General features: G+C 47.2%; 1 protein-coding gene across 1 annotated transcript in view; it reads right to left on the bottom strand.

Annotated features, from left to right (window-relative positions):
- Positions 1-24,489, bottom strand: part of TG (thyroglobulin) — a 242,487-nt gene that overhangs the window by 181,745 nt on the left and 36,253 nt on the right. The window contains exons 17-22 of the mRNA XM_067711217.1: positions 24,168-24,380; positions 22,702-22,856; positions 19,878-20,034; positions 18,180-18,404; positions 11,182-11,331; positions 9,059-9,229 (exon numbers count right to left, since the gene is read on the bottom strand). Of these exons, the coding sequence (XP_067567318.1) occupies positions 9,059-9,229; positions 11,182-11,331; positions 18,180-18,404; positions 19,878-20,034; positions 22,702-22,856; positions 24,168-24,380 (1,071 nt within the window). The remainder of the gene's footprint in view (positions 1-9,058; positions 9,230-11,181; positions 11,332-18,179; positions 18,405-19,877; positions 20,035-22,701; positions 22,857-24,167; positions 24,381-24,489) is intronic.

The raw sequence follows: 24,489 nt of genomic DNA on the forward strand, positions 1-24,489 counted from the left end.
TCATCCACCAGAACACAGGCACCAGTCCCCTCCACCAGGAAGCCTACACAACCCACTGAACCAACCTCACCCACTGGGGGACAGACACCAAAAACAACAGGAACTATGAACCTGTAGCCTGTGAAAAGAAGACCCCAAACACAGTAAGTTTAGCAAAATGAGAAGACAGAGAAATACACAGCAGATGAGGGAGCAAGGTAAAAACCCACCAGACCAAACAAATGAAGAGGAAATAGGCAGTCTACCTGAAAAACAATTCAGAGTAATGATAGTAAACATGATGCAAAATCTTGGAAATAGAATGGAGAAAATACAAGAAATGTTTAACAAGGACCTAGAACTATAGAGCAAACAATGATGAAAAAAACAATAAATGAAATTGAAAATTCTCTAGAAGGAATCAACAGCAGGATAACTGAGGCAGAAGAACGGATAAGTGACCTGGAAGATAAAATGGTGGAAATAACTACTGCAGAGCAGAATAAAGAAAAAAGAATGAAAAGAATTGAGGACAGTCTCAGAGACCCCTGGGACAACATTAAACACACAAACATTCAAATTATAGGGGTCCCAGAAGAAGAAGAGAAAAAGAAAGGGACTGAGAAATATTTGAAGAGATTATAGTTGAAAACTTCCTTAATATGGGAAAGGAAATAGTCAATCAAGTCAAGGAAGCATACAAAGTCCCATACAGGATAAATCCAAGGAGAAACATGCCAAGACACATATTAATCAACCTACCAAAAAATAAATACAAAGAAAAGATATTAAAAGCAGCAAGGGAAAAACAACAAATAACATACAAGGGAATCCCCATAAGGTTAACAGCTGATCTTTCAGCAGAAACTCTGCAAGTCAGAAGGGAGTGGCAGGACATATTTAAACTGATGAAAGGGAAAAACATACAACCAAGATTACTCTACCCAGTAAGGATCTCATTCAGATTTGATAGACAAATTAAAACATTTACAGACAAGCAAAAGCTAAGAAAATTCAGCACCACCATGCTAGCTTTACAACAAATGCGAAAGGAACTTCTCTAGGCAGGAAACACAAGAGAAGGAAAAGATGTACAAAAACAAACCCAAAACAATTAAGCAAATGGTAATAGGAATATACATATCGATAATTACCTTATATGTAAATGGATAAAATGCTCCAACCAAAAGTCATAGACTGTCTGAATGGATACAAAAACAAGACCCATATATATGCTGTCTACAAGAGACCCACTTCAGACCTAGGGACGCATATGGACTAAAAGTGAGAGGATGGAAAAAGATATTCCATGGAAACGGAAATCAAAAGAAAGCTGGAGTAGCAATACTCATATCAGATAAAATAGACTTTAAAGTAAAGACTGTTACAAGAGACAAAGAAGGACACTACATAATGATCAAGGGATCAATCCAAGAAGAAGATATAACAATTGTAAATATTTATGCACCCAACATAGGAGCACCTCAATACATAAGGCAAATGCTAACAGCCATAAAAGGGGAAATGGACAGTAACAAAATAATAGTAAAGGACTTTAACACCCCACTTTCACCAATGGACAGATCATCCAAAATGAAAATAAATAAGGAAACACAAGCTTTAAATGACACATTAAATAAGATGGACGTAACGGATATTTATAGGACATTCCATCCAAAAACAGCAGATTACACTTTCTTCTCAAGTGCTCAGGGAACATTCACCAGGATAGATCATATCTTGGGTCATAAATCAAGCCTTGGTAAATTTAAGAAAATTGAAATCATATCAAGTATCTTTTCCAACCACAACTCTATGAGACTAGACATCAATTACAGGAAGAAAACTGTAAAAAATACAAACACATGGAGGCTAAACAATACACTACTAAATAACCAAGAGATCACTAAAGAAATCAAAGAGGATTTCAAAAACTACCTAGAAACAAATGACAATGAAAACACAACAACTCAAAACCTATGGGATGCAGCAAAAGCAGTTCTAAGAGGGAAGTTTACAGCAATACAATCCTACCTCAAGAAACAAGAAAAATCTCAAACAACCTAACTTTAAACCTAAAGCAATTACAGAAAGAAGAACAAAAAAAAAACCCCAAGTTAGCAGAAGGAAAGAAATCATAAAGATGAGATCAGAAATAAATGAAAAAGAAGTGAAGGAAACGATTGTAAAGACCAATAAAACTAAAAGCTGGTTCTTTGAGAAGATAAACAAAATTGATAAACCATTAGCCAGACTCATGAAGAAAAAAAGAGACAAGAACTCAAATCAACAGAATTAGAAATGAAAAAAGAGAAGTAACAACTGACACTGCAGAAATACAAAGAATCATGAGAGATTACTACAAGCAACTATATGCCAATAAAATGGACAAATTATTAAAAAAGCACAACCTTCCAAGACTGAACCAGGAAGAAATAGAAAATATGAACCAACCAATCACAAGCACTTAAAATGAAACTGTGATTAAAAATGTTCCAACAAACAAAAGCCCAGGACCAGATGGCTTCACAGGCGAATTCTATCAAACATGTACAGAAGAGCTAACACCTATCCTTCTCAAACTCTTCCAAAATATAGCAGAGGGAAGAACACTCCCAAACTCATTCTATGAGGCCACCATCACCCTGATACCAAAACCAGAGAAAGATGTCACAAAAAAAGAAAACTACAGGCCAATATCACTGATGGACATAGATGCAAAAATCCTCAAGAAAATACTAGCAAACAGAATCCAACAGCACATTAAAAGGATCATACACCATGATCAAGTGGGATTTATCCCAGGAATGCAAGGATTCTTCAATATATGCAAATCAATCAATGTGATAAACCATATTAACAAATTGAAGGAGAAAAACCATATGATCATCTCAATTGATGCAGAGAAAGCTTTTGACAAAATTCAACACCCATTTAGGATAAAACCCATCCAGAAAGTAGGCATAGAGGGAGCTTACCTCAACATAATAAAGGCCATATATGACAAATCCACAGCCAACATCATTCTCAATGGTGAAAAACTGAAACCATTTCCGCTAAGATCAGGAATAAGACAAGGTTGCCCACTCTCACTGTTATTATTCAACATAGTTTTGGAAGTTTTAGCCACAGCAATCAGAGAAGAAAAAGAAATAAAAGGAATACAAATCAGAAAAGAAGAACTAAAACTGTCACTGTTTGCAGATGACATGGTACTATACATAGAGAATCCTAAAGATGCTACCAGAAAACTACTAGAGCTAATCAATGAATTTAGTAAAGTAGCAAGATACAAAATTAATGCACAGAAATCTCTTGCATTCCTACACACTAATGATGAAAAATCTGAAAGAGAAATTAAGGAAACACTCCCATTTACCATTACAACAAAAGGAATAAAATACCTAGGAATAAACCTACCTAAGGAGACAAAAGACCTGTTTGTAGAAAACTATAAGACACTGATGAAAGAAATTAAAGATGATAGAAACAGATGGAGATATATACCATGTTCTTAGATTGGAAGAATCAACATTGTGAAAATGACCATACTACCCAAAGCAATCTACAGATTCAATGCAATCCCTATCAAACTACCAACAGCATTTTTCACAGAACTAGAACAAAACATTTCACAATTTGTATGGAAACACAAAAGACCCCAAACAGCCAAATCAATCTTGAGAAAGAAAAATGGAGCTGGAGGAATCAGGCTCCCTGATGTCAGACTATACTACAAAGCTACAGTAATCAAGACAGTATGGTACTGGCACAAAAACAGAAATACAGATCAATGGAACAGGATAGAAAGCCCAGAGATAAACCCACGAACATATGGTCACCTTATCTTTGATAAAGGAGGTAAGGATATACAGTGGAGAAAAGACAGCCTCTTCCATAAGTGGTGCTGGGAAAACTGGACAGCTACATGTAAAAGAATGAAATTAGAACAGTCCCTAACCCCATACACAAAAATAAACTCAAAATGGATCCAAGACCTAAATGTAAGGCCAGACACAATAAAACTCTTAGAGGAAAACATAGGCAGAACACTCTATGACATAAATCACAGCAAGATCCTTTTTGGCCCACCTCCTACAGAAATGGAAATAAAAACAAAAATAAACAAATGGGACCTAATGAAATGTAAAACCTTTTGCACAGCAAAAGAAACCATAAACAAGATGAAAAGACAGTACTCAGAATGGGAGAAAATGTTTGCAAACAAAGCAACTGACAAAGGATTCATCTCCAAAATATACAAGCAGCTCATGCAGCTCAATATCAAAAAAACAAACAACCCAATCCAAAAATGGGCAGAAGGCCTAAATAGACATTTCTCCAAAGAAGATATACAGATTGCCAACAAACACATGAAAGGATGCTCAACATCACTAATCGTTAGAGAAATGCAAATCAAAACTACAGTGAGGTATCACCTCACACCAGTCAGAATGGCCATCATCAAAAATTCTACAAACAATAAATGCTGGAGAGGGTGTGGAGAAAAGGAACCCTCTTGCACTGTTGGTGGAAATGTAAATTGGTACAGCCAGTATGGAGAACAGTATAGAGGTTCCTTAAAAAACTAAAAACAGAATTACCATATGACCCAGAAATCCCAGTACTGGGCATACACCCTGAGAAAATCATAAATCAAAAAGAGTCATGTAACACAATGTTCATTGCAGCACTATTTACAATAGCCAGGACGTGGAAGCAATCTAAGTGTCCACTGACAGATGAATGGATAAAGAAGATGTGGCACATAGATACCATGGAATATTACTCAGCCATAAAAAGAAATGAAATTGAGTAATTTGTAGTGAGGTGGATGGACATAGAGTCTGTCATACAGAGTGAAGTAAGTCAGAAATAGAAAAACAAATACCATATGCTAACACATATATATGGAGTCTAAAAAAAAAGAAAAAAGGAAAAGTTCTGGAGAACTTAGGGGAAGGACAGGAATAAAGACGCAGACATAGAGAATGGACTTGAGAACATGAGGAAGGGGGAAGGGTAAGCTGGCACGTAGTGAGAGAGTGGCATAGACATATACACTACCAAACGTAAAATAGATAGCTAGTGGGAAGCAGCCGCATAGCACAGGGAGATCAGCTCAGTGCTTTGTGACCACCTAGAGGGGTGGGAGGGAGACACAAAAGGGAGGGGCTACGGGGATATATGTATACATATAACTGATTCACTTTGTGATACAGCAGAAACTAACACAACATTGTAAAGCAATTATACTCCAATAAAGATGTTAAAAAACAAATTCTAATTTTACAAAGTGGTCCTTCATTGATCATTGAAGTTGCCAAGTTCATGTGCTCAGCCCATACTCAGTCCCTCCGCTCTCATCTCCTCCTCTCTTTTTTATTTTTTATACTCCTTGTTATCTTATTTATAGGGACCAGAAGCTGCAGTCCAGCAAACACCACATTATAGGCAGCCAGTGTCCCTGAGGCCTGGTTGGTATGGACCAGCAGCTTACAGCATTCTAGGAGACTAAATAAAATTTGAAACATTTTTCAGTTTCCAATTAAAATCTTCTCAGGAACCATAAATGGTGTAAGTTTAGCACTTCAGTTAGAGAATCTGCTGGTTTTCACACAAGGGACACCTTGGTGATGGAGGTCCTGACATTTCAGAGTTCTGTGAAGAAGCTCATTGACAAATAGAACAGAAACAATTTATGAACTGAGCTACAAATGATTCCATGGAATATTGAGTTAGTGTGCAGATTTATACATTCTGTTGGTGTAATCTGCCACATGCCCTACAGATAGTTACGAACTTACATACATAACAGATATTTACAAATGTTTTGGGGCAAGTATAAAGGGTCAGCATCTGGGCACATCGCTCTATTTGATCATGATTCCGCACAGTGTACTGTGGCTATTTATGTGCCTGTCTCTTTCCAAGACAAGGATAATGTTCTGATGATATGTGAACACCCGCCAGCTAGGATAGTGACAGATATATACTAGTTTCCTACTTATTGGATGGACGGATGACTGCCAAAATCATTACAACACCAGGAAACCAGGGCAGAGCGTTATGAAGACGGTGTAATTCCAATGGTAGGCGTATTCCTCTGTTTGAGCACTTGACATGGAATATGAAGTCTTTGGTGTGGACCAACAAAGGGCAGAACTAGAAAACTGGATCTAGAGTTAAAGGGAAGATGAGCTTGAAATATTTCCACCGGCCAAGGTCTAAACAAAGGGTTTACCACAGGCAATGTCAGAAAGATCAAGGGGGCCACGCTGAAGGTGCAGCAGAGAGAGATAAGGTGTGGAGGCGGCTGGCAATGGGGAAGGGGCACTAGCTCTGGAGTCAGCCAGTCCTGAGGCCACCGCCCTCACCAGCTCTGTGTCCCGGGCATGTCTCAGCCTCTGAGAGTCTCAGCTGCCTGGTGTGAGGAATAAACAGAGCAGCACGGAGTACCCGGTACCAACTCAGGAAATGCTGGGTCCCTCTGCCCCCTGCAGGGACACCCCGCCTCGGTGTCAGGGCTTGTCAGACTGGCTGCAGGAATTCAGGTGGTGGGAGAATCCCTTTCCCTGATGACCTTTAGGAAATAGTTCCAAAGAAGCCCAGATAATTAGAGCCATTCATTCATTGTGTCGACAAGACAAGCGCCAGCTACTCTCGAATAGAACAAAAAGAAAGATACAGGTCTAGCCGCAAAGGAACATGTCGTCTAATGAGGCTAGAGTCCAGAGAGGGCCCTGAGGCGGTGCAATTCTACTGTATCCTGTATAATTGCTTTACAATGGTGTGTTAGTTTCTGCTTTATAACAAAGTGAATCAGTTATACATATACATATGTTCCCATATCTCTTCCCACTTGCGTCTCCCTCCCTCCCACCCTCCCTATCCCACCCCTCTAGGTGGTCACAAAGCACCGAGCTGATCTCCCTGTGCTATGTGGCTGCTTCCCACTAGCTATCTATTTTACGTTTGGTAGTGTATATATGTCCATGCCACTCTCTCGCTTTGTCACAGCTTACCCTTCCCCCTCCCATATCCTCAAGTCCATTCTCTAGTAGGTCTGTGTCTTTATTCCTGTCTTACCCCTAGGTTCTTCATGTCATTTTTTTCCTTAAATTCCATACATATGTGTTAGCATACGGTATTTGTCTTTCTCTTTCTGACTTACTTCACTCTGTATGACAGACTCTAGGTCCATCCACCTCATTACAAATAGCTAAATTTTGTTTCTTTTTATGGCTGAGTAATATTGCATTGTATATATGTGCCACATCTTCTTTACCCATTCATCTGATGATGGACACTTAGGTTGTTTCCATCTCCGGGCTAAATAGAGCTGCAATGAACATTTTGGTACATGACTCTTTTTGAATTATGGTTCATTGAAGAGTTTTAAGGGGAATTGTATAAGTAGAATTGCCTCTTAACTGCTCTGAAGCACCGTGGGCAAGTCATTGGATGGAGGTAAGGCTGGAGCAGAGAGATGAATCAGGAGGCTACAGCAGTGATCCACGTGTCTGAGGATCCAGGTCGGACAGAGGGAGGTGGTGTCAGGATGTGGAAGGGGCACCGTCCTCGCCAGTGGATACCTTTTCGGGGAATTACACAGCTGACCTCTATGCGCTTCACCTTTTCTAGGGGACAAAAACCTCAATAATGAGACTTCAATCCCATGCCCAAAGAGAAAGATCTCAAAGTCAAGTTGCAAGGATTCTGAGACAGCGTGCTGCCATCCCAGTGGGGGCCCAGCTTCTTAACATGGAAATCCTCCTGCATATCCAGAAAGGGAAATCTAAGCTCCAAGCTTTGCATAAGAAGCCAAGATGCTGAGGACGAACCTGGAGGCTATTCATAAACCTGTACTTCAGGGAGGCGTCATCAAAGTTGGCAAAGCTGAGCTGCTCCTCATAAACATTTCTGGTGCCACTGATTAAACTGGCCTGTCTGCTCCAGATGAACACAGGGCAGAACAAGCCAGGAAATGCTTTACAAAGTGCGCATTACAATCCGCACAGCCAAGCCAGCGGTACGGATGCAAAGAGGGCCAGAGTTAAGAGGCAAGCACCCAGAATGGCCAGTAATCACCGTGGTCCTTGGGCAAGTTGCTTTCCCTCTGAGGACGTCTTCTCCCTCATTTGTAAAGGATAACAAAGATCTGCCTAACTGATCTCTTAAAGCACTTCCAGCTCTAACTCCCCAATTGCTATTTCTGCCCAAGAGGAGGGATACTGACAAATAATAATAAAGACTTTCATTGGATTTGCAATTTATCCATGGACAGACACACACACACACACAGACACACAGACACACAGACACACACACACCCTTGGCATTCATTAACACTTCGCTAAGGCATTAACAATCCCATTTTACAGATGGGGAAACTGTTGAATATAAGTGACTTGCCCAGCACTGCACGACCAGTAAAGGGCACAACTGGGATTAAATTAGTTCTGGTCCCACTCCCATGCACCTAGGATTATAGGACTCCTGTCAGTTCTTTCGCACCCATTATCTCATTGAAGAGCTGGGCTCGATGTTTGGCATCTTCATAGGATAATATTGACCCTCACGGTGTCTCAGGAGGCAAGCAGGAGGCTTCTGGGGTGATGAGCATCAGAGAAGTTGAGCGATTTGCTCTGGGTAACCCAGCAAGTAACATGGAAGAAGGACTGGCACTCGGGTCTTCCCCCAACATCCCACTGAGGGAGAAATGCTGACCAGCTTTTTGGAGGCAAGCTGCCCACAAGAAAGGAAACCTCAGCAGACGAATGATTTTTGAATTCATTTCTCATGATGCTGAAGTATTTAGGGGTGAGGTTTCATGATGTCTGAAATATACTTTCCAATGATTAAAAGAGAGAGAGAAAGAGCAAAACAGTAACAATTTTTGGATCTGGGTGACGAGTATTTGTTCTTCCTACTATTCTTTCAACTCCTACATAGGTTAAAAGTTTTTGAAATGAAAGGTTGGGGACAACTGCATCTCACATGTCTCTCCCCTTCTAGAAAGCCCTTGGGATTACAGGCCCTGTCCCCAGGAGTGGCTGACTTAACACCCTGCACGTACTCAGACACTGGGCATCCATCAGCAGGGCCTCCGTCTCTGACCACGGCAGCCTCTGCCCCTCGCTGTCCACGCAGAAGGCCTTCCCGCTGGCCCCATCCCTCTGGCTGGCTCGGTACTGGCCGTCCTGGTCACACCGCAGGCCTGCCTCATTCTTCTGACAGCCAGTGACACCTGGAACCAAAGATGGATACAGCTCTCAGTGCCGTGCCTCTGGGGTCCCCTCCCTGCCGGACCCCAGACTCCCAGTCCTTGATCAGACGTCCAAGTCACACGTTGGAGCCAGACACCCCCCAGCTTAAAACTTGTCAGTGTCGCCACCCCGACCAAAAGACAAAGTCTGGGCTCGCCTTTGGGCCACCAAGGCCGCTGTGACCTGGCCCCGCCCATCTGACCCTGCACGTGCCCCTGTGTGTCCACAGTCGGCCTGGAACGCACCGCCTGCTCTGATACCATTTGCTGGGACTCAGATTCTGCCCCCCGGTTCTTCTCCTGGTGCACCCTTCTCCCCAGTCTGCAAGGAGTTAACTCTTCACCGGCCAGTCCTCATTTCCTCAGGGAAGCCCCCAGATCCCTTGACGCCCGAGTGTTACACACTCTCCTCTTGACCCCTACCTCTGCTCAGAGCCGGCACAGTTATCATTTCCATTGGTCTGTGGGAAGGAACGGTTTGCAGCTGTCTGACTCCCTCCCAAGCAGGCAGGGACCTCATCTGGCTTTGCTCCCTATTTTATTCCAGTACCTTGCTCAGTGTCTGACATATAATACAAGCCTCCTACACGTCCCAGGCTTTGACACTGTGATTTATAATAAGAAATATGTGCTTGGTCTTTATCCCCATTTCTGGAAGTTGACATTCAGAGAAGGAAGTTGACTTGGCCGAGGTCACAGTGCCAGTAGGAGGGAGCGTGGGGATGGAAATGGGGTTGGGGGGTGGCGAGCCTCCGCCTCCCCCTCTGCTCCCTGCCATGTAGGCAGCACCCACTCCACGAAGATCAGCACTCTGCAGGGACCTCCTTTCAAGAAAGGATTCCTCGGGGCCATGTGACAACACTTCATGTCATCCCAAACCACAGTGTCTGGAGCCAACGTGTGCAAACTGAGCGGGACGCCCGGGTGTCAAGGACACTCTGAGTTCCTGGGAAAGATTTTCTCCTCCAGAAGGAATGTCAGACATCTGGCCTAGGAAATTCCTCTATTTACTTTCTTGGAAATACCGCCCTATTTCCACTGCTCTCCTGACCAAGGAAACTGCCTCTGTCACAGAAGGTGACTTGACCTCTTTTGATTATTTTACAATTCTAAACTCTACTCTGATTTTTAGCAATGCCTCATGTTGACACCATTTCAGACTAACATGAAAAGATTTGCGACAAGGCAAGTTATGGGCCCCTGCTAGAGAAAACCCAACACTCCCCAGTTGATTGTTAAGTAAATAGGCCAAGTGAAATCACATGACATACAGGAAGGCCACCGGTACACACAGTCCTGACAGATTCATGGGGCCAGAAAGGGAATATGAGCTACACAGTGGTAATGATCGTAGGTGGAAAACATCTTCCACTTCTTAATCTGATAACATTGACTTACAAAAATCAGAAGTTTCAGAATCAGACAATGCCAAGATCAAAGGCCAGCTATGTCACTTTCTAGCTGAGCGACTTTAGCTAAATTTCTTCCGTGAGCCTTAGCCGTTTTATACGTAAAAGTTGGGCTCATAATGTTTACCTAGAAGGAGTTGGGAGGATTGAACGAAGCAACACGGGCAGAAGGTCTGGCCTAGCTCTTGACAGAGCACAGGCATTCAAAGGTGGTGCCCTTTGGATTACGATCTGTATCCAATGGTTCTCAAGGGTGGACAATTTTGCCCCCATCTAGGAGACATTTGGCATTGTCTGGAGACAGTTTGGTTGTCACAACTTGGTGTGCATGGGTGGTACTACTGGCATCTAATAGGTAAGGAGCAGTGGTGCTGCTAAATAAACATCCTATCATGCAAGGGACAGCGCTCCAAAACGAAGAAGTATATGTCTCAAAATTTCAGTAGTAACAAGGTTGAGATGTCCTGCAGGGTCCCCATGACATTGTAGGGTTTCTCTTTCGAAGTGGGACTCTTTAGAACTTACAGTGAGTCTGGCTGAAAGCTCCAACGGAAATGGTCGTTCTGCCCACAGGACAAGGGACACAGGCCAGGCTACCTGCCTGTTCTTGGTAGAATCCAGCAGGACAGGGAATACACTGCTCATCCTGAAAATAGCTTCCTTCAGGACACTTAACTAGAAAAGATAAACAGAGCAATCAGGTTAAAGAACAAGATACTAGCTTTATAGTTACAACCTCAGAACCCACAGGGTCTCTGAAACTCCAAAATCAGACAAGAGCTCATTCATTTAACAAATTGCCCACTGAGAATCTGCTGTGCGTCAGGCTCTAAGAGTAGGGGATAAGCCGTGAAGAGGGTCGACAAAGTTCCTGCTCTCCAGGAGCTGATGGGCTGGTAGGATGAGAGGGTGTCCAACCAGAATGTCAGAGTTGAGTGAAATGAAGCAGGAGCAGAGGGCACGATAGTGAGGAAGGCCCCTCTGAGAGGCGACACATGAGACCTGATGGGTGAGGAATACTCTAGGCCAAGATGCAGAAGAGAATTCTGTGCAGAGAGAACAGCAAGTGTGAAAATCTTGAGGCAGGAATGAGTTTGGATTATTCAAGGAACGGAAAGATAAAAGCCAACTAAAGCCAGCTACTGAGCTAGAGCTTACTAGACAAAGAGAAGGTTGTCATGGGATGAAGTTGAGAACATCTTGAAACATGAGCGTCCCTCCATAGGTTGCCATGGGAATATGGGAGAGCACAGTGGTGGGTGCAAACTTTGGGGTCAAACAGATCGGGTAAAATTCCCCACCCCACTCTACCTAAATGCCTCTGGACTTCCCTGAGGCTCCATTTTCTTCTCTGTAAAAAAAGGATTAATAATATTATCCCGTTGGAGTGCAGTGATGATGTACAGAAAGCACATATCATAATGCCAGACTCACAGGTGCTCAACACATGGTAATTCATTCTAGACTTGAGGGAGCCATTCCTGGCAGCCAACCTCAGCACCTATTCTGTCCAAACAGAGTGCCCTCCCTCTGTGGGGTGATTTCAACAATTCAGCACCATCTCACTTGAATGTGGCCTCTCCCGCTTGGTCAGTCGGTGATGGCATGGCTCAGACCTGGGACTACCGGGAGGCGAGTGAGACGCCCAGGGCACAGGACTGACAGAGGCCCTCACAGTTGGCTTGTTGAGTCTGATTTACTCAGAAACTCCAAGTGTGACCCTGAGAGTGAGGACCTACTCACGTCTTGCAGCCTGGATGCCTCATTCACCTCATTCGTCTCCTCCCTGTGCTCCCCTGTCAATCAGCAGTCTTTCTGTCCCTCTGATTCTAACACTCCCAACCCTTCCTAATTTGGCTCCTCCAATATGATACGAGCTGAGAAACTAGAAACCCAAACTGGACAGATGCATGCCGCATAAGGGTTCTAAGTTGGCGTCCAAGAGCCCTGCTCTGAGGCGAGTGCGTGAACTTGGCCACACAGATTCTGACAGCTCAGAGAAGGGGATGGCAGAAGGAGGTTCTATTTTGTCTTTTTTCTTGATTCAGGGTTGTGTTCTGGAGATTTTTCCAAATAACTTCTAGAAGAAGTGAGCTGCTACCCAGTAAGGGTGGGAGCCAAAAGCGTGCCCACTCTTGGGGGTGCTGTCTTTGTGCCTGGCACTCCTCTATGTGCCACGTGTATATCACTACAGCATACCCAGGAGTTAGAGTTCTACCTGCACTTCACAGATGAGAAAGCTGAGCCTCAGGACACTCATGCATGACGCCCCCAGCATGCTCTTCTGAAAAGGGCAGGGAGGAAGTAAAATTATAGAACGCGCCAAGCACAGTGCCAGGTATTACAATGTCACCACGTTATGGGAAAGCTATCAGCGCCATTCTAGCCTGGAGAAAACTGATGTTCAAGGGCAAGGTCAACCAGGCAGCGAGATGACAGGGGTGGGATTCAAGCTCCATTCTCGCCAAACCAAAGCCTTTTCTCCACACACCAATTCAACCACCTTCCTTTGACGACGAAGTGAGCACAAACGTGTAGGATGTGCTCGAACGGAGCCAGCGTGGATCTGAGAGCTACTCTCTTGAGCGTGCATATGTGTGTGGTGTTTCTGAGTAAATCAGAAACTCCAGGCACACCCTGGAAACTGAATGGTGTGTTTTCCGGCCTGCCCTGTGCCATGCACATCCTCGCTCAGAGAGCGGGGTTTCGTTACTTCTATGAGTCACATTGTTGATCTTCTCTAGTATTTTTACCTCAGTACTGTGGCTGTTTTTTCAAGTAGTCTCCAAGTTCATTGCTAAAGGAAAACAAAACCTTTTAAGCCAGCCTTAGTTGCTGCCTCTGAACCCAGGGTGCAGGTGAAGGGGCAGAAAAAAGAGAGCTGGGAATTTTTGCTGCCACACATTTCAGGCCTCTCGACCACGCGCAAGGAACCTGTGTTCTGTTTCTTTCCATGTCTGACGTCAAGAGTCTTTTCCACCCAAAGGCACCTTTGTGAACATCACAGTGAGGCTCCGTTGCCTCCTTCCCCAGCAGGTGGGGCCTCCTAGAGACCCTGAGTCCGCCGCAGCAACTGGATGTCTATCCCTCAGTTAAATCCCTTCATGGAAATCACTGGGAAGTCCCTGGCGCCTCAGTTCCCTCTTCCATAAAATGAGGCAATTTGGCCAATTTGAGTTTGCAAGTTGCACAGAGCTTTGGGGTTATGCCATCCGTCTAGCCAACCCATTCCCAAAGTCCCCAAACAACAGCAGTCGTGTTTCTGCTGAAGGAAAATATCTGAGGAAGCATAACTGTCCTTCACTCCTTAGCCTGCTTTGCTCAACCCCACCCCTGGCCCCGTCACTCTCCAACCTAAAATTCGCCCCTGGTGACCCCACCAAACCCAGCCCCTTGCTGTGCCCCCAGGCCTCTCCCACTCTGGTCCTCTCCTATCTCTCAGGCCCCATTCTCCTGTCACGCAAACCATGTGCACTGTCCCCATAATGCCACAGCACCTCGTAACTCCCTGCTTTTGCGCTAATCTCCATTTCTGGAATGTGCTTCATCACTTTAGCGAACTCGACACGGGGGCACACACACGTACACACACACACACACACACACACACACACACACACACCACTTCTTGTCTGCTCTTGTCCAAGTGACAATTTTAACTAGCCTTTAAGACTTCGCGCCAGCCTTTACTACCCCAGCAAGCCTTCCCTGACTGCCCTGAGTGGGATGCAAAAGGCTTTTCACATGGTATTTTAGCTGTCTTTTCACTTAACCTCGCTTCAGCTAGACTGTGGGCTCCTTGAAAGTGGAGCTATGACGTTTGCTTCCCTAAGAATGTCACGTGGTATTGGACACATAATTATATTTTGAAAGTTTGGATGGAATGGATGGATGGATGGATGGATGGAAGGATGGATGGGAGGACTGATGGAAGGAAGGACGGATGCTTGCATGGACAGATGCATGAATAGAAAGAAGGAAGGAAGGAAAGGAGGGAGGGAGGAAGGAAACAAGACATAACATGTTACTTCAGGAAAAAATCCGTAGAGAACTAGCTCTATTATAAGAATTTGCAGTGAACGAGTGACAGTGAATGGTGTTCAGAATGGAAATGGAAAATCCAGACAATTTCTCTGGGATTCTCCTTAATGGAACAACCTGGTATGAAGGTTGCCAGCAGGTAATTCTGAGGGGAAGCCACGTGGCTGGCAGTGAGGCAAGAGGGTGAACGTAACTGACCGCGTGGGAGGGGCAAGCAAAGCCTCCACCCCTTGCAGTAGGCACTGCCTAGACTAAGGCTGCTACGCCTGCCTGAGTCACGGGAGGCGGACATTCCCACCAGTCTCCCTGAGTCACTGTCCCCCCGGAGACCATCCAGATTGGCCCCCCACGACGACACACAGAAACCCTGCCTTATCTCCACAGGACAATGCTCTGCTTGTAGCCTCACAGCTGTATTCCAGATGTGCTTCAGAAGGAAAAAGAGCCAGTAAGAATAGATACAAGAATCCGAGGGCGTGATTTCACCAAGAGCCCTTGTTGAGAAGGGAGACTTGTGAATCACCGGACAGAACAAAGAATTTGGAAACAGCAGGGCTGAGTTTAAATCTCACACGGACAATTAACAACAAAACAATGTGCTGAAGTTTCACTTTGTGTGAAGCAATGTGCTTTGTATCCATTATATTCAGCTATGCAAACCACAGTCCCCACGAAATAGGTACTACTGTCCCTGTTTTCCAGATTACGCCTAGTGAAGGTGGGCAGTGTCCTAAGAACCCACACTGAGAAGGTGCTGGAGCTAAGACTTGAACCCAGGTCTACCTGACTTCCAAGAGCAGTTTCCTCACACTCTTAACTGTATGCCCCCCAGCTGCTTCGTCAACCCCTTGGCATTAAAAATACCTGACATCCTGGACCAGAGCAATGCAGAAATTCAATAGAGAATGGATGTTATCATTGATACTGGAGAAAATCCAGGGCTTTTGGTACAGCTTTTGTGAATTCCATTCTGGACCTTTCTAACCATTTGGAGTAAGGGGTGGGGCTGAATGGTGTGATCAACAATGCTCTGTAACTTGGTAAAAAGCTGCCGCAGTTGAAGAACAGAATGTAGGTTTGTGTAGAGCTAGGATGGGTAGACTACAGCCCTCAGGCCAAATGCAGCTCACCTTCCGTTTGGCAAGCAAAGTTTTACTAGGACACAGCCACGTTTCTCTCCCCACAATGGACGAGCTGAGTCCACGAGACAGAAACAGAATGGTCTGCAAAGGCTAAAAGACTTGCTTTGGCCCTTTACGGAAAAAGGTGGCCACTCCTGTTCTGCAGCAAGTGCAGCCCTGGCCAAACCTTTCATTCACAGGCCCACCCTATAACTCCCACTCTCTCTGAAGCCGGTCACCCCGAGGCCGGGTTCTGATTCCCTGGGTCTCCACTGCTTGACACCCGTCAGGCAAGTCTGTCTGTGCTCCTGGCTCGGCTTCCCCTCCCACTTCCCAGCTGAGCCGCACTATCTGTCCTGGTAGACAGGAAATGGCCATCTAATCATCAACCGAGTTCCCTAGAGGGAACCGAGGACCAGATTCCCAGTCCACCCCCTTTATTTTACACACAGGAAATGCGGACCTGGCGCTTGACTGGTCCCTCTCTCCATCTCCTGCTGTCCCGCCTCTTGGCTCCAAGCTCCAGAGGGGGCACCCGAGGTTGGTGAGGCTCTTCAAGTGGGGCTCCCAGACCCCCTTATCAACACCGCCTGGGGTGATTATAAAAGCAGCCTCCTCCCAATACACGCATGTTTGTGCACAAAGACACACACACACACACACACACACACACACACACACACACACACAGTGAGCTTTTGGCAGTGGAGCCCAAGGCTCTTCACAGCAAGTCTGAGAACACAGTGGCAGGTGTTGCAATCACCTCTGTTGCTGTGACCCTGTTTCTCCCACCCTGGCAGGTGGCACCATCCACGCCTGCTTCTACTTCTTATCTTCTTTGTTTGGGCAGCTCTGTTGAGGTGGAAGGATCGTGAGCTCTGGTCCCAGAGGACCTGGGGTAACTCATCCACAGAGAACCGAGTCCCTCCTTTGAGTCAGCCCTGCTCTGGGCACTACAGACCCATGACCTCATTTCATCTGAGCCTCAGCCTCTTCACCTGTCAAATGGGGCGATGACCTGCCACCGGGGGCGATAGTAAGAGTTAAGTATTTGTGAAGGTGTTTGTAAACTGCAAAATCCTCTGTAAGTGTTAGCAAGAAGTGGTTGTGTCTCTGGTTTCTGTGTTAAGAGTTAGCTGTGCCTGAAATCCAGTGTGGAGCTTAGAATTTGGCATGGATTTCGTAAGAGGAAAGGCCTTATAGCTTTTGTGTTGCAACCAACATGAATAGTGGAAAAATAAATAACTGAGAAACATAGTCTCTCTCTTCAGCTCAATAAAAATGCCTCTGTCTCATGCCATGTGGGAGGATGACTTCTCACCATGAGGCCCTGGAAGTTTCAGTAGTGGATGGAACAATGGCCCCCAAAGAGGTCCATGTTCTAATCCCTGGAAACTGTGAATATGTTAGGTCACATGGCAAAGGGAAACTAAGGTTGCAGATGGAATTAAGGTCGCTAGTCAACTGACCTTAAAACAGGGAGAGTGTCCTGGATTACCCAGCTGTGTGCAATCATAAGGTCCTTAGAAGTGACAGACAGCATGCAAGGGAGCTCTGACCATGGAAGAACGGCCCGAGAGCTACAACACTGCCGGTTTTGAAGACGAAGAAAGGAAGCCACAAGCCAAGAAATGTGGGCAACATCTAGAAGCTGGAAAAATCAGGAAACTGATTCCCTCCCAGGGCCTCTGGTAGGAATGCAGCCCTCCTGACACCTTGATGTGAGCCCAGTGAGACCCTGTGTGAGAATTCAAGCCTACAGAACTACAGCACAATAAGTGGGTGTTGTTTTAAACAGCTACATTTGTGGCGATTTGTTACGGCAGCAAATCACACAGTTTCTATTCAGGGAACCGGCAGCTGCAGTCTAGTGAGAATGGCTTCCAAGGCTGCTGATGTGTCAGGCCAAGAACAGCCCAGTAAACCTCCACCAGGAATCACTTCCCCTGAACCATCACATCCTGGGATGATCGCTGGCCATTTGGGGATGGTGGTGGGTGACGTGTTGCCATAACCAGACTGGGAAAAGTCATGGAGCACATGGGGTAGACATCGGCCTTCTCCACCAAGACAGCGCAGCCCAGGCCACAGGGTCCAAGCTCATCAAGGACTAAGAGGAAGGATAACCTCAAACATGGGAGCTCTTCCTCTGTCATGTTGCCTCTAGTTTCAGCTACTACCTGGTGGGTGATAACTATATGCCTGTGAGTATATTTGGACAATTGAAAAGCTTTCATTCAATAAAGAAATGAATGAGTCTCCACTCTGTATGTCAGAATAACCTCTATCAGAGCTCTGTGGCCTTTCCCACAACCTCGCATGGCTCAGTAACAGCGGTCCAGGGAGAGAGGGGGAACCTACCACACCCCAATGGGTCCTGACTGGCGTTGCTGGTGGCCGAGACTTGGTGGAATCCTTCCAAGCACCCAAACTGTGTCCTGGGAGAGGTGCCAAAGCGGTCCCCTTGGAGGAATTGGATGAATGTGTCTGCTGGGAACGTCTTGGAATTCAGATGAAGCTGGAATTTTCCACTTTGGATCAGATCTGTAAAGCGCCCAACGAGATCCTTGCCCACCAAGGCTTCCTCTGCAAGACACAAGATGAGGCAGGAGTGTCATTGCTCCTGCAAGGGTCAGGGAGGATCCAGGGACAGAGCCACCCAGCACATCCACAGCAAAAGGAGACATAGGCCTTTGCCAGTGTCTCATTTTACAGAGGGAGAAACTGAGGCCCAGAGAAGGGGATTGATTGACCCAAAGATACACAGAATCAGAAGCACAGCTAGGACTCCAAACCAGATCTCCAGCTCCTGTCATTTCTGTGGCAGCAATGTGACCCCCACTGGTATAGGATATCACGACTTCAATCACTCGTCTAAGGTACACTATCCAGATACACGACTGTCCCAACCTTTGCCAAGCCACCATCCCTGCGCCTCAGTTTCCCCATCTGAAAAATGGGGCTAGGAATGCCCCTGTTGCAGTTGGTGAGGATTACAAGAGAGAATGTGATGGGGCCGATCAAAGGGAAGGCAGAGCCTCCGTCTCAGGTTCAGCTAAACGCTGAGAAGGCCTCCAGCTGTCGAACTCCAAGTGCTTCCTAGGAAGAAAGCAGATGCGTGAGCACTACATCTGGAGCTGGGGAGGGTCCCAGCACGCAACGAACATTCACGCCACAACGGCTACTGTAAAGGCAGCCCGAGGCCATGGACGCCAGGAATAAACATCTCATCCATTTGCAGCTTCAAACATACCCAAATTATGCCGGCTGTTTCCAGAGGAAAAAAAAAGTGACCCTTAATTCATAACGCTACTGGGGGGAGATGGTAATTAGGGTCACAGGCACTGCAGAATGTCTGAGATACAGTCTGCCTCCTGGGTTACACTGTGGCATTGTCTACAAGTTCCCCCTCATAGAACAGAGGTCAAGCTCCAGCCAGCCCCGACCCTCGGCATTTGGCCACCAGACAGTGGAAGAGGAAGTGGAGAAGCTTCCACCCTCTGGTCAGAAGCCCATGGGTTATGTCCCACCCTGGTTCAGAGTAACGATCGTAAGAGCCACTCTGCTTCTCCTTAGATCTTTCTACTCTCGATTCATCCATATCATTACCACTCCATTTCAAATAGTGTTAATAATGGGTTTAAACAGTGTCAGTGGTCTGAGACATTCTGTTTGGAAGTAGGCAGGACATAAATTATAAACCAATGGAGACGCCCTCACCCCGCCCCACCCTCCCCTACTTCACACCTGTCTTCCTTCTCTGTGCCCAGAAAACGAAGATGAGAATTAGAAAAGGTTCACAAAAGCGCAGCCGGGTGATATTATTTAGCTCTAGTCAGCTATGGACCAGAACTCTATTGCTCTTTATAAACTTCTCAGGAAGTAGCCCCTCCCACTAGCCCCTCCAACTAGCCCCTTCCTCCCACGGGAACCCTCCCATGGTTCCCTCCCTGAGCCCCACAGGAAGGCGCTGGGCCGCAGCGGCTCCATCTGATGGATAGGAGCATTGAGACCCAGCGAGTCTGTGCACCTTCACGGCAGCAGTGCGGGAAAACATACCAACATCACGCAGATCCGGGAGAGAGGCGGGTGGGACATCCTCCAGCCGCAATTTCCACGTGACATTGGCTCCTAACCGCTCCCCACTCAGACACTCCACCCGCACCGTGAAGTCGTCACAGACGGGGATGGAGACAGGGGTCCCAGCCGTCTTCACCTGCACGGAGACACGAGCTCAAGAACACGGAGCAGGGAGCCAGCATTGCCGAGCCCGCGCCAGGCACTTAAACTGGCTTATGTTACTGTCAGAGGAGGTCGTGGAGAGGTCGTGACCTCCCTTTGACCCGGGAACTGGCCCCAGGCAATCAGAGCTCCTGAGCCCTCCCCTGTCCTCAGAAGGTCTGCTCTACACCCACCACCTGTCCCCAGTGGGAGCTGTTTGGGAGGACACAGCCTTGAGAGAGCTGGAAAATGAGGTTCCAGGTTCAGAGGGGTTGAATCACCTGCTCAGGTCACACAGCCTGCAGACAGAGGTGTAAGCAGAGTAAAAGCCAATGTAAATGGGAAAAGAATTTGAAAGAGAATAGATACACATATATGTAAAAATAAAATAAACTACAAAGAAAACAAATATACTTAGAAAAAAATAAAGATTTAAAGATTCTCAAAAAATTAAAAGGGCACAGACACACACACACACACACACACACACACACACACAAGAAAGCCTAAACACTCCGAATTCACGGGGCTGTACTTCATTGGAGAAACAACTTCTGCCGACGACTCGGCCAATGTCCTCACAACACCTACATCCAGCAGGACACGACCCTCCCTCCCGGGAAGCAACAGCTCCTCCATTGTGACCACAAGGCCTGGCTTCTCCTCCCAACCTGAGCACGGCCCTCAGTGCCCCCTGACCGTCTGCAGGGCAGGGTGGGCGGATGGACGGTGGTGGTGCCTGGTTAGCCTGGGGACAGTGCCGGGCAGGGGCTGGGGTTCAACACAAGCCTCACTGGGCCCTCTTCCCATCGTGCTCTTTCAAAAGCAACATCCCAAGAGCTTCTACATCAAGCCCCAGGGGGTGTTAGTTTATCAGAAGCTTGGGCATCTAGAGGTGAATGAGAAGGTTCTGTGTAAAAGGAAGGGTCTGTGAAGGACATCTGTCCAACCCACGATCCAGAGTCGATCTGGGCCTTGGCTGTCAGCCTGCTGCACGAGAGACCTTGACCACCTCATTCAGGGTCCAGACGATGCCCTCTCAACACAGGCCCTGGGCTGCAGGAGGTCATTCAACATGAATGGCAGGTCAAGCCACAGACTGGTACCAGACACCTACTATGTGCCGTGCACCCCACGACGCCCAGGGTGCAGGTGCGCCAGTGGACGTGGGGTTCGTGCCGCTGTCACTGGAGGAGAACTGCTGTGTGCCAGGTACCTGGTACCTCGCGGTACCTCCCGCGAGGCAATGTGCACACTTTCTGAACATCCTCCATTATTCAGGCCCTGCGTGGAGCGCCTTAAACACGTTAGCTAGTTTAGTCTCCAAAACAGGCCTGTGGAGTCAGAACTGTCATCACCCCACGTTACAGATTGAATTAGCTTCAGAGAGGCTGAGGGGCTGCTGAGCACCAGTGTATTACTGATGAAAATCTGTCCTGGCCGCTGTAACTAGTGTCTGGCTTTGTTTATCTCCGATAATCCTTAGTGCCTAAAACCATGCTTGGCCTGTAACAGGCACCCAAACACTTGCTAAATGGAAGAATGAAGGAGGGAGAAAATGAGTGAAAGAATGAACAAATTTGGTGTAGTGAGAGTCTAGACTTACTCCGTGATGTGAAATCTCGGGCAACTTACTTACTCTCCATGGGCTTTAGTTAATTCACTTACCAGTCAAGGGCTAATGATACCCACTGAGCAGGGTGCTGTAATCATTAGCGATAAGGAAAGTAGAACTTGCAGCCTGGCACCAGGAATACAACCAGTGCTCACTAACCCATAAATATTGCTGATACTGCTGTCAAGTGCCTTTCTTTAGATAAAAGGGGGCAAGATTTGTTTCTCTTTGTTTTAAAATCAATACTCTTTGTATTTGGTTTTGTGAAAATGTGTGTTCTCTGAAATTCTTAACATGAGGTGCTAGAAATGAGTTGCTCTGATGAGACAGCAGCCTTTGAGCAGAACGAGGACTTATTTAACTGAGTGACTTTTAAAGACTCCCTCTGTGAACGCTTGGGACTTCAAATCACCAAAGTCCTTGCCTATTACACAGCTAAAAACTCTTTGGTAACCATGTCTCTCCAGTTGGCATGTAACATTTTCCTTCCAAGGAGGATCCATGATGCCTCCTCACAGATTTAAGGACCGGCCTGGCATAGCAGCTCAGAGAGCGTGTCGCAGCACTGCAGCCTCCCTGCCCCATTCCCAGGCTCCTTCTTCATGGGTGGGGACAGTACCATGTGGTGACCACAGCTCTGTCCTCACGTCAGCCGGCCTGGCTCTACCATTTCCCAGCTGTGACTATGGCCAATTATTTTTACTCTCTAGTAATAACATGGTAACAATAATAGGGCTCCAGTGAGGATCGCATTAACTAACCCATGCTAAGGGATGCACAGTGCCTGGCACAGTCTAAGCACTCAGCACGCATTTGGTTTGGTATCTTTATGCAGAAAGAATGGCCAATGATGAGATGGATACCAGATCCGCCTCTGCCTCTATGTCATTAGCCTTGTCTGAGTTACTTTCTCATCCTGGGCCTCAGTTTGCCCATTGGTAAAAGGACCGTGGGTTGAACTGTAAGTTCATTTGAAATCTGAGGTTCTCTGCCCGGTGACCCTCAGCTCAGTCCAAGCCCCCCTTGTGGGGAAGGCCAGGCACATACCTGGATCTGACAGAAGCCGCGGGCTGTGAGCTCGTCTAACAGGAAATGCTGGAAAGCTGGCAGCAAGCCTGTGTAGTCGGCGTGGCACACCTTGCCCGGCGGGAGCTGGAGCTGGAGCTGCCCTTGGGTCCAGAGAGTCTGCCACAGCTGGGGCCCTGCAGACAAGCACCAGAGGTCAGCAGACAGGGGCGGAAGAGCTGTGGGATTCTTTTCTTTGTCTTGTTTGGTTTTTCCTCTGCAAAAATAACCCTTCTTCATTTAGCTTGGAGCCCACGAGCACTGCCATCTTGCTTGTCACCCTCTGAGTCTAACTACTTCCTGGCATGCCGGCTCGTCTCAAATTACTTCGCACCCTCACAGCAAACTCAGTCCTGCCTCAGCCTCTAAACCAGGCTGCTTTACATTTACATGGGACCTGGACATTCTTGTTGGAAAATCTTCCACTTGCACTCAAACAGGGCCACTGCACCTGGTTTGGCCAGTTAAGAGTTTCACCACAGCCTATGTGAAAGGCTTTCTCTAAGGTTGCTCAGTGCACAACCTGCACAGTCGTACACAGCAGCCCTGCACTCCACTTTAGGAGCTCAGGACCTATGCCTCTCTTCTCCCAAGTCCCTTGCTCAGTCGTGACCAGTCTGGTCTTAATTTCGGCTCAGGCCACTCTGTCATCATCCAGGGAAATAGGCCACGTATTTGTCCAAATCATATTTTGAAATTTTTCTGGATAGTATTCTCTCTTTCAGAATGCTTTACGGCAAATACTGTCCTTTGATGCTCTACCAGCCACCCAGAGCCTTGTGACAGTCAGTCCCAGGATCTGGGTCTCCCTCCTGAACGCCCCTCCCGCTGCCCTGGGTGGACCCAGCGCCGGTCCCCGAGTCCGCCCCCGGCCTGGCTGTGAGTAACCATGGCCAGCCTTTGCCAGGACAGATGCAGTCAGAGCCTGATGTGGCCTCACAGCCATGTGCATGTGAAAGTGGGTTTGCTATGAGAATAGGAGGAAGGAGCTCTGCCCATATTTAAATATGGCCCAGGCCCACAGTGATCAGAAAGGATGCCATACCCCGGAGCTCCAGATGGACCTGGGGGCAGGGCTGGCGTGGCAGTCACTGTCCCTCTCAGAGGCCGGACCAGCAGCTCTAAGCTTGCCAACACCATAGTAACCAATACGGCCAGTGGATCACCTGTATCTTGAATGCAGTCCTGTATCCAAGAGCCCAGAATGATGGCAGGTGTCTCAAGGGGCAGATTGCTCCAGAGAAGCCACAAACAGCGCTTCCCCCCCAGGGGTCTGGGAAGCACATCTGCTCCTTCTAGAAGAAAATGCTCCATTGGACCTTCTCTCCCGCTCTGATGCCACCTGGCTTACGGTGGACAGGCTACACTCGGGTGGGGAAAATGAAGGCCTCGGCCCCGAGCCCTGAGAGGGAGCGGGGCACCGGGCAGCCCTTCCTGGGGCCACTCACGCTGGCAGGCACGGGGCTGAGGGGGCTGCGACTCCCAGCGTCTCCTCTGCAGGCTACACAGCAGCGGCCCTGGCGGGAAGGCACTCCGGTAGCCCGGGCGGCACAGCAGCTGGCACCGCTGCATGGCAGCCCCTCCTGGGCCTGAGGCTGGCGCGCACAGGAGGGCCCCGCCGGCCACATCCGACACGTTGAAGGGCAGTGGGCACTGCGGGCCTAGGAGAAGGAAAGGGACAGCTGTGGGCACCTGCCCAGCGCCGGGGCTGAGCACTGCCCCCCTCACTGCCGCTCACTCGCACGGGGGGCCCCCGTCCTCCCTTCCCTC

The sequence above is a fragment of the Pseudorca crassidens genome, chromosome 17, assembly GCF_039906515.1.
Source record: "Pseudorca crassidens isolate mPseCra1 chromosome 17, mPseCra1.hap1, whole genome shotgun sequence".
NCBI lineage: Eukaryota > Metazoa > Chordata > Mammalia > Artiodactyla > Delphinidae > Pseudorca > Pseudorca crassidens.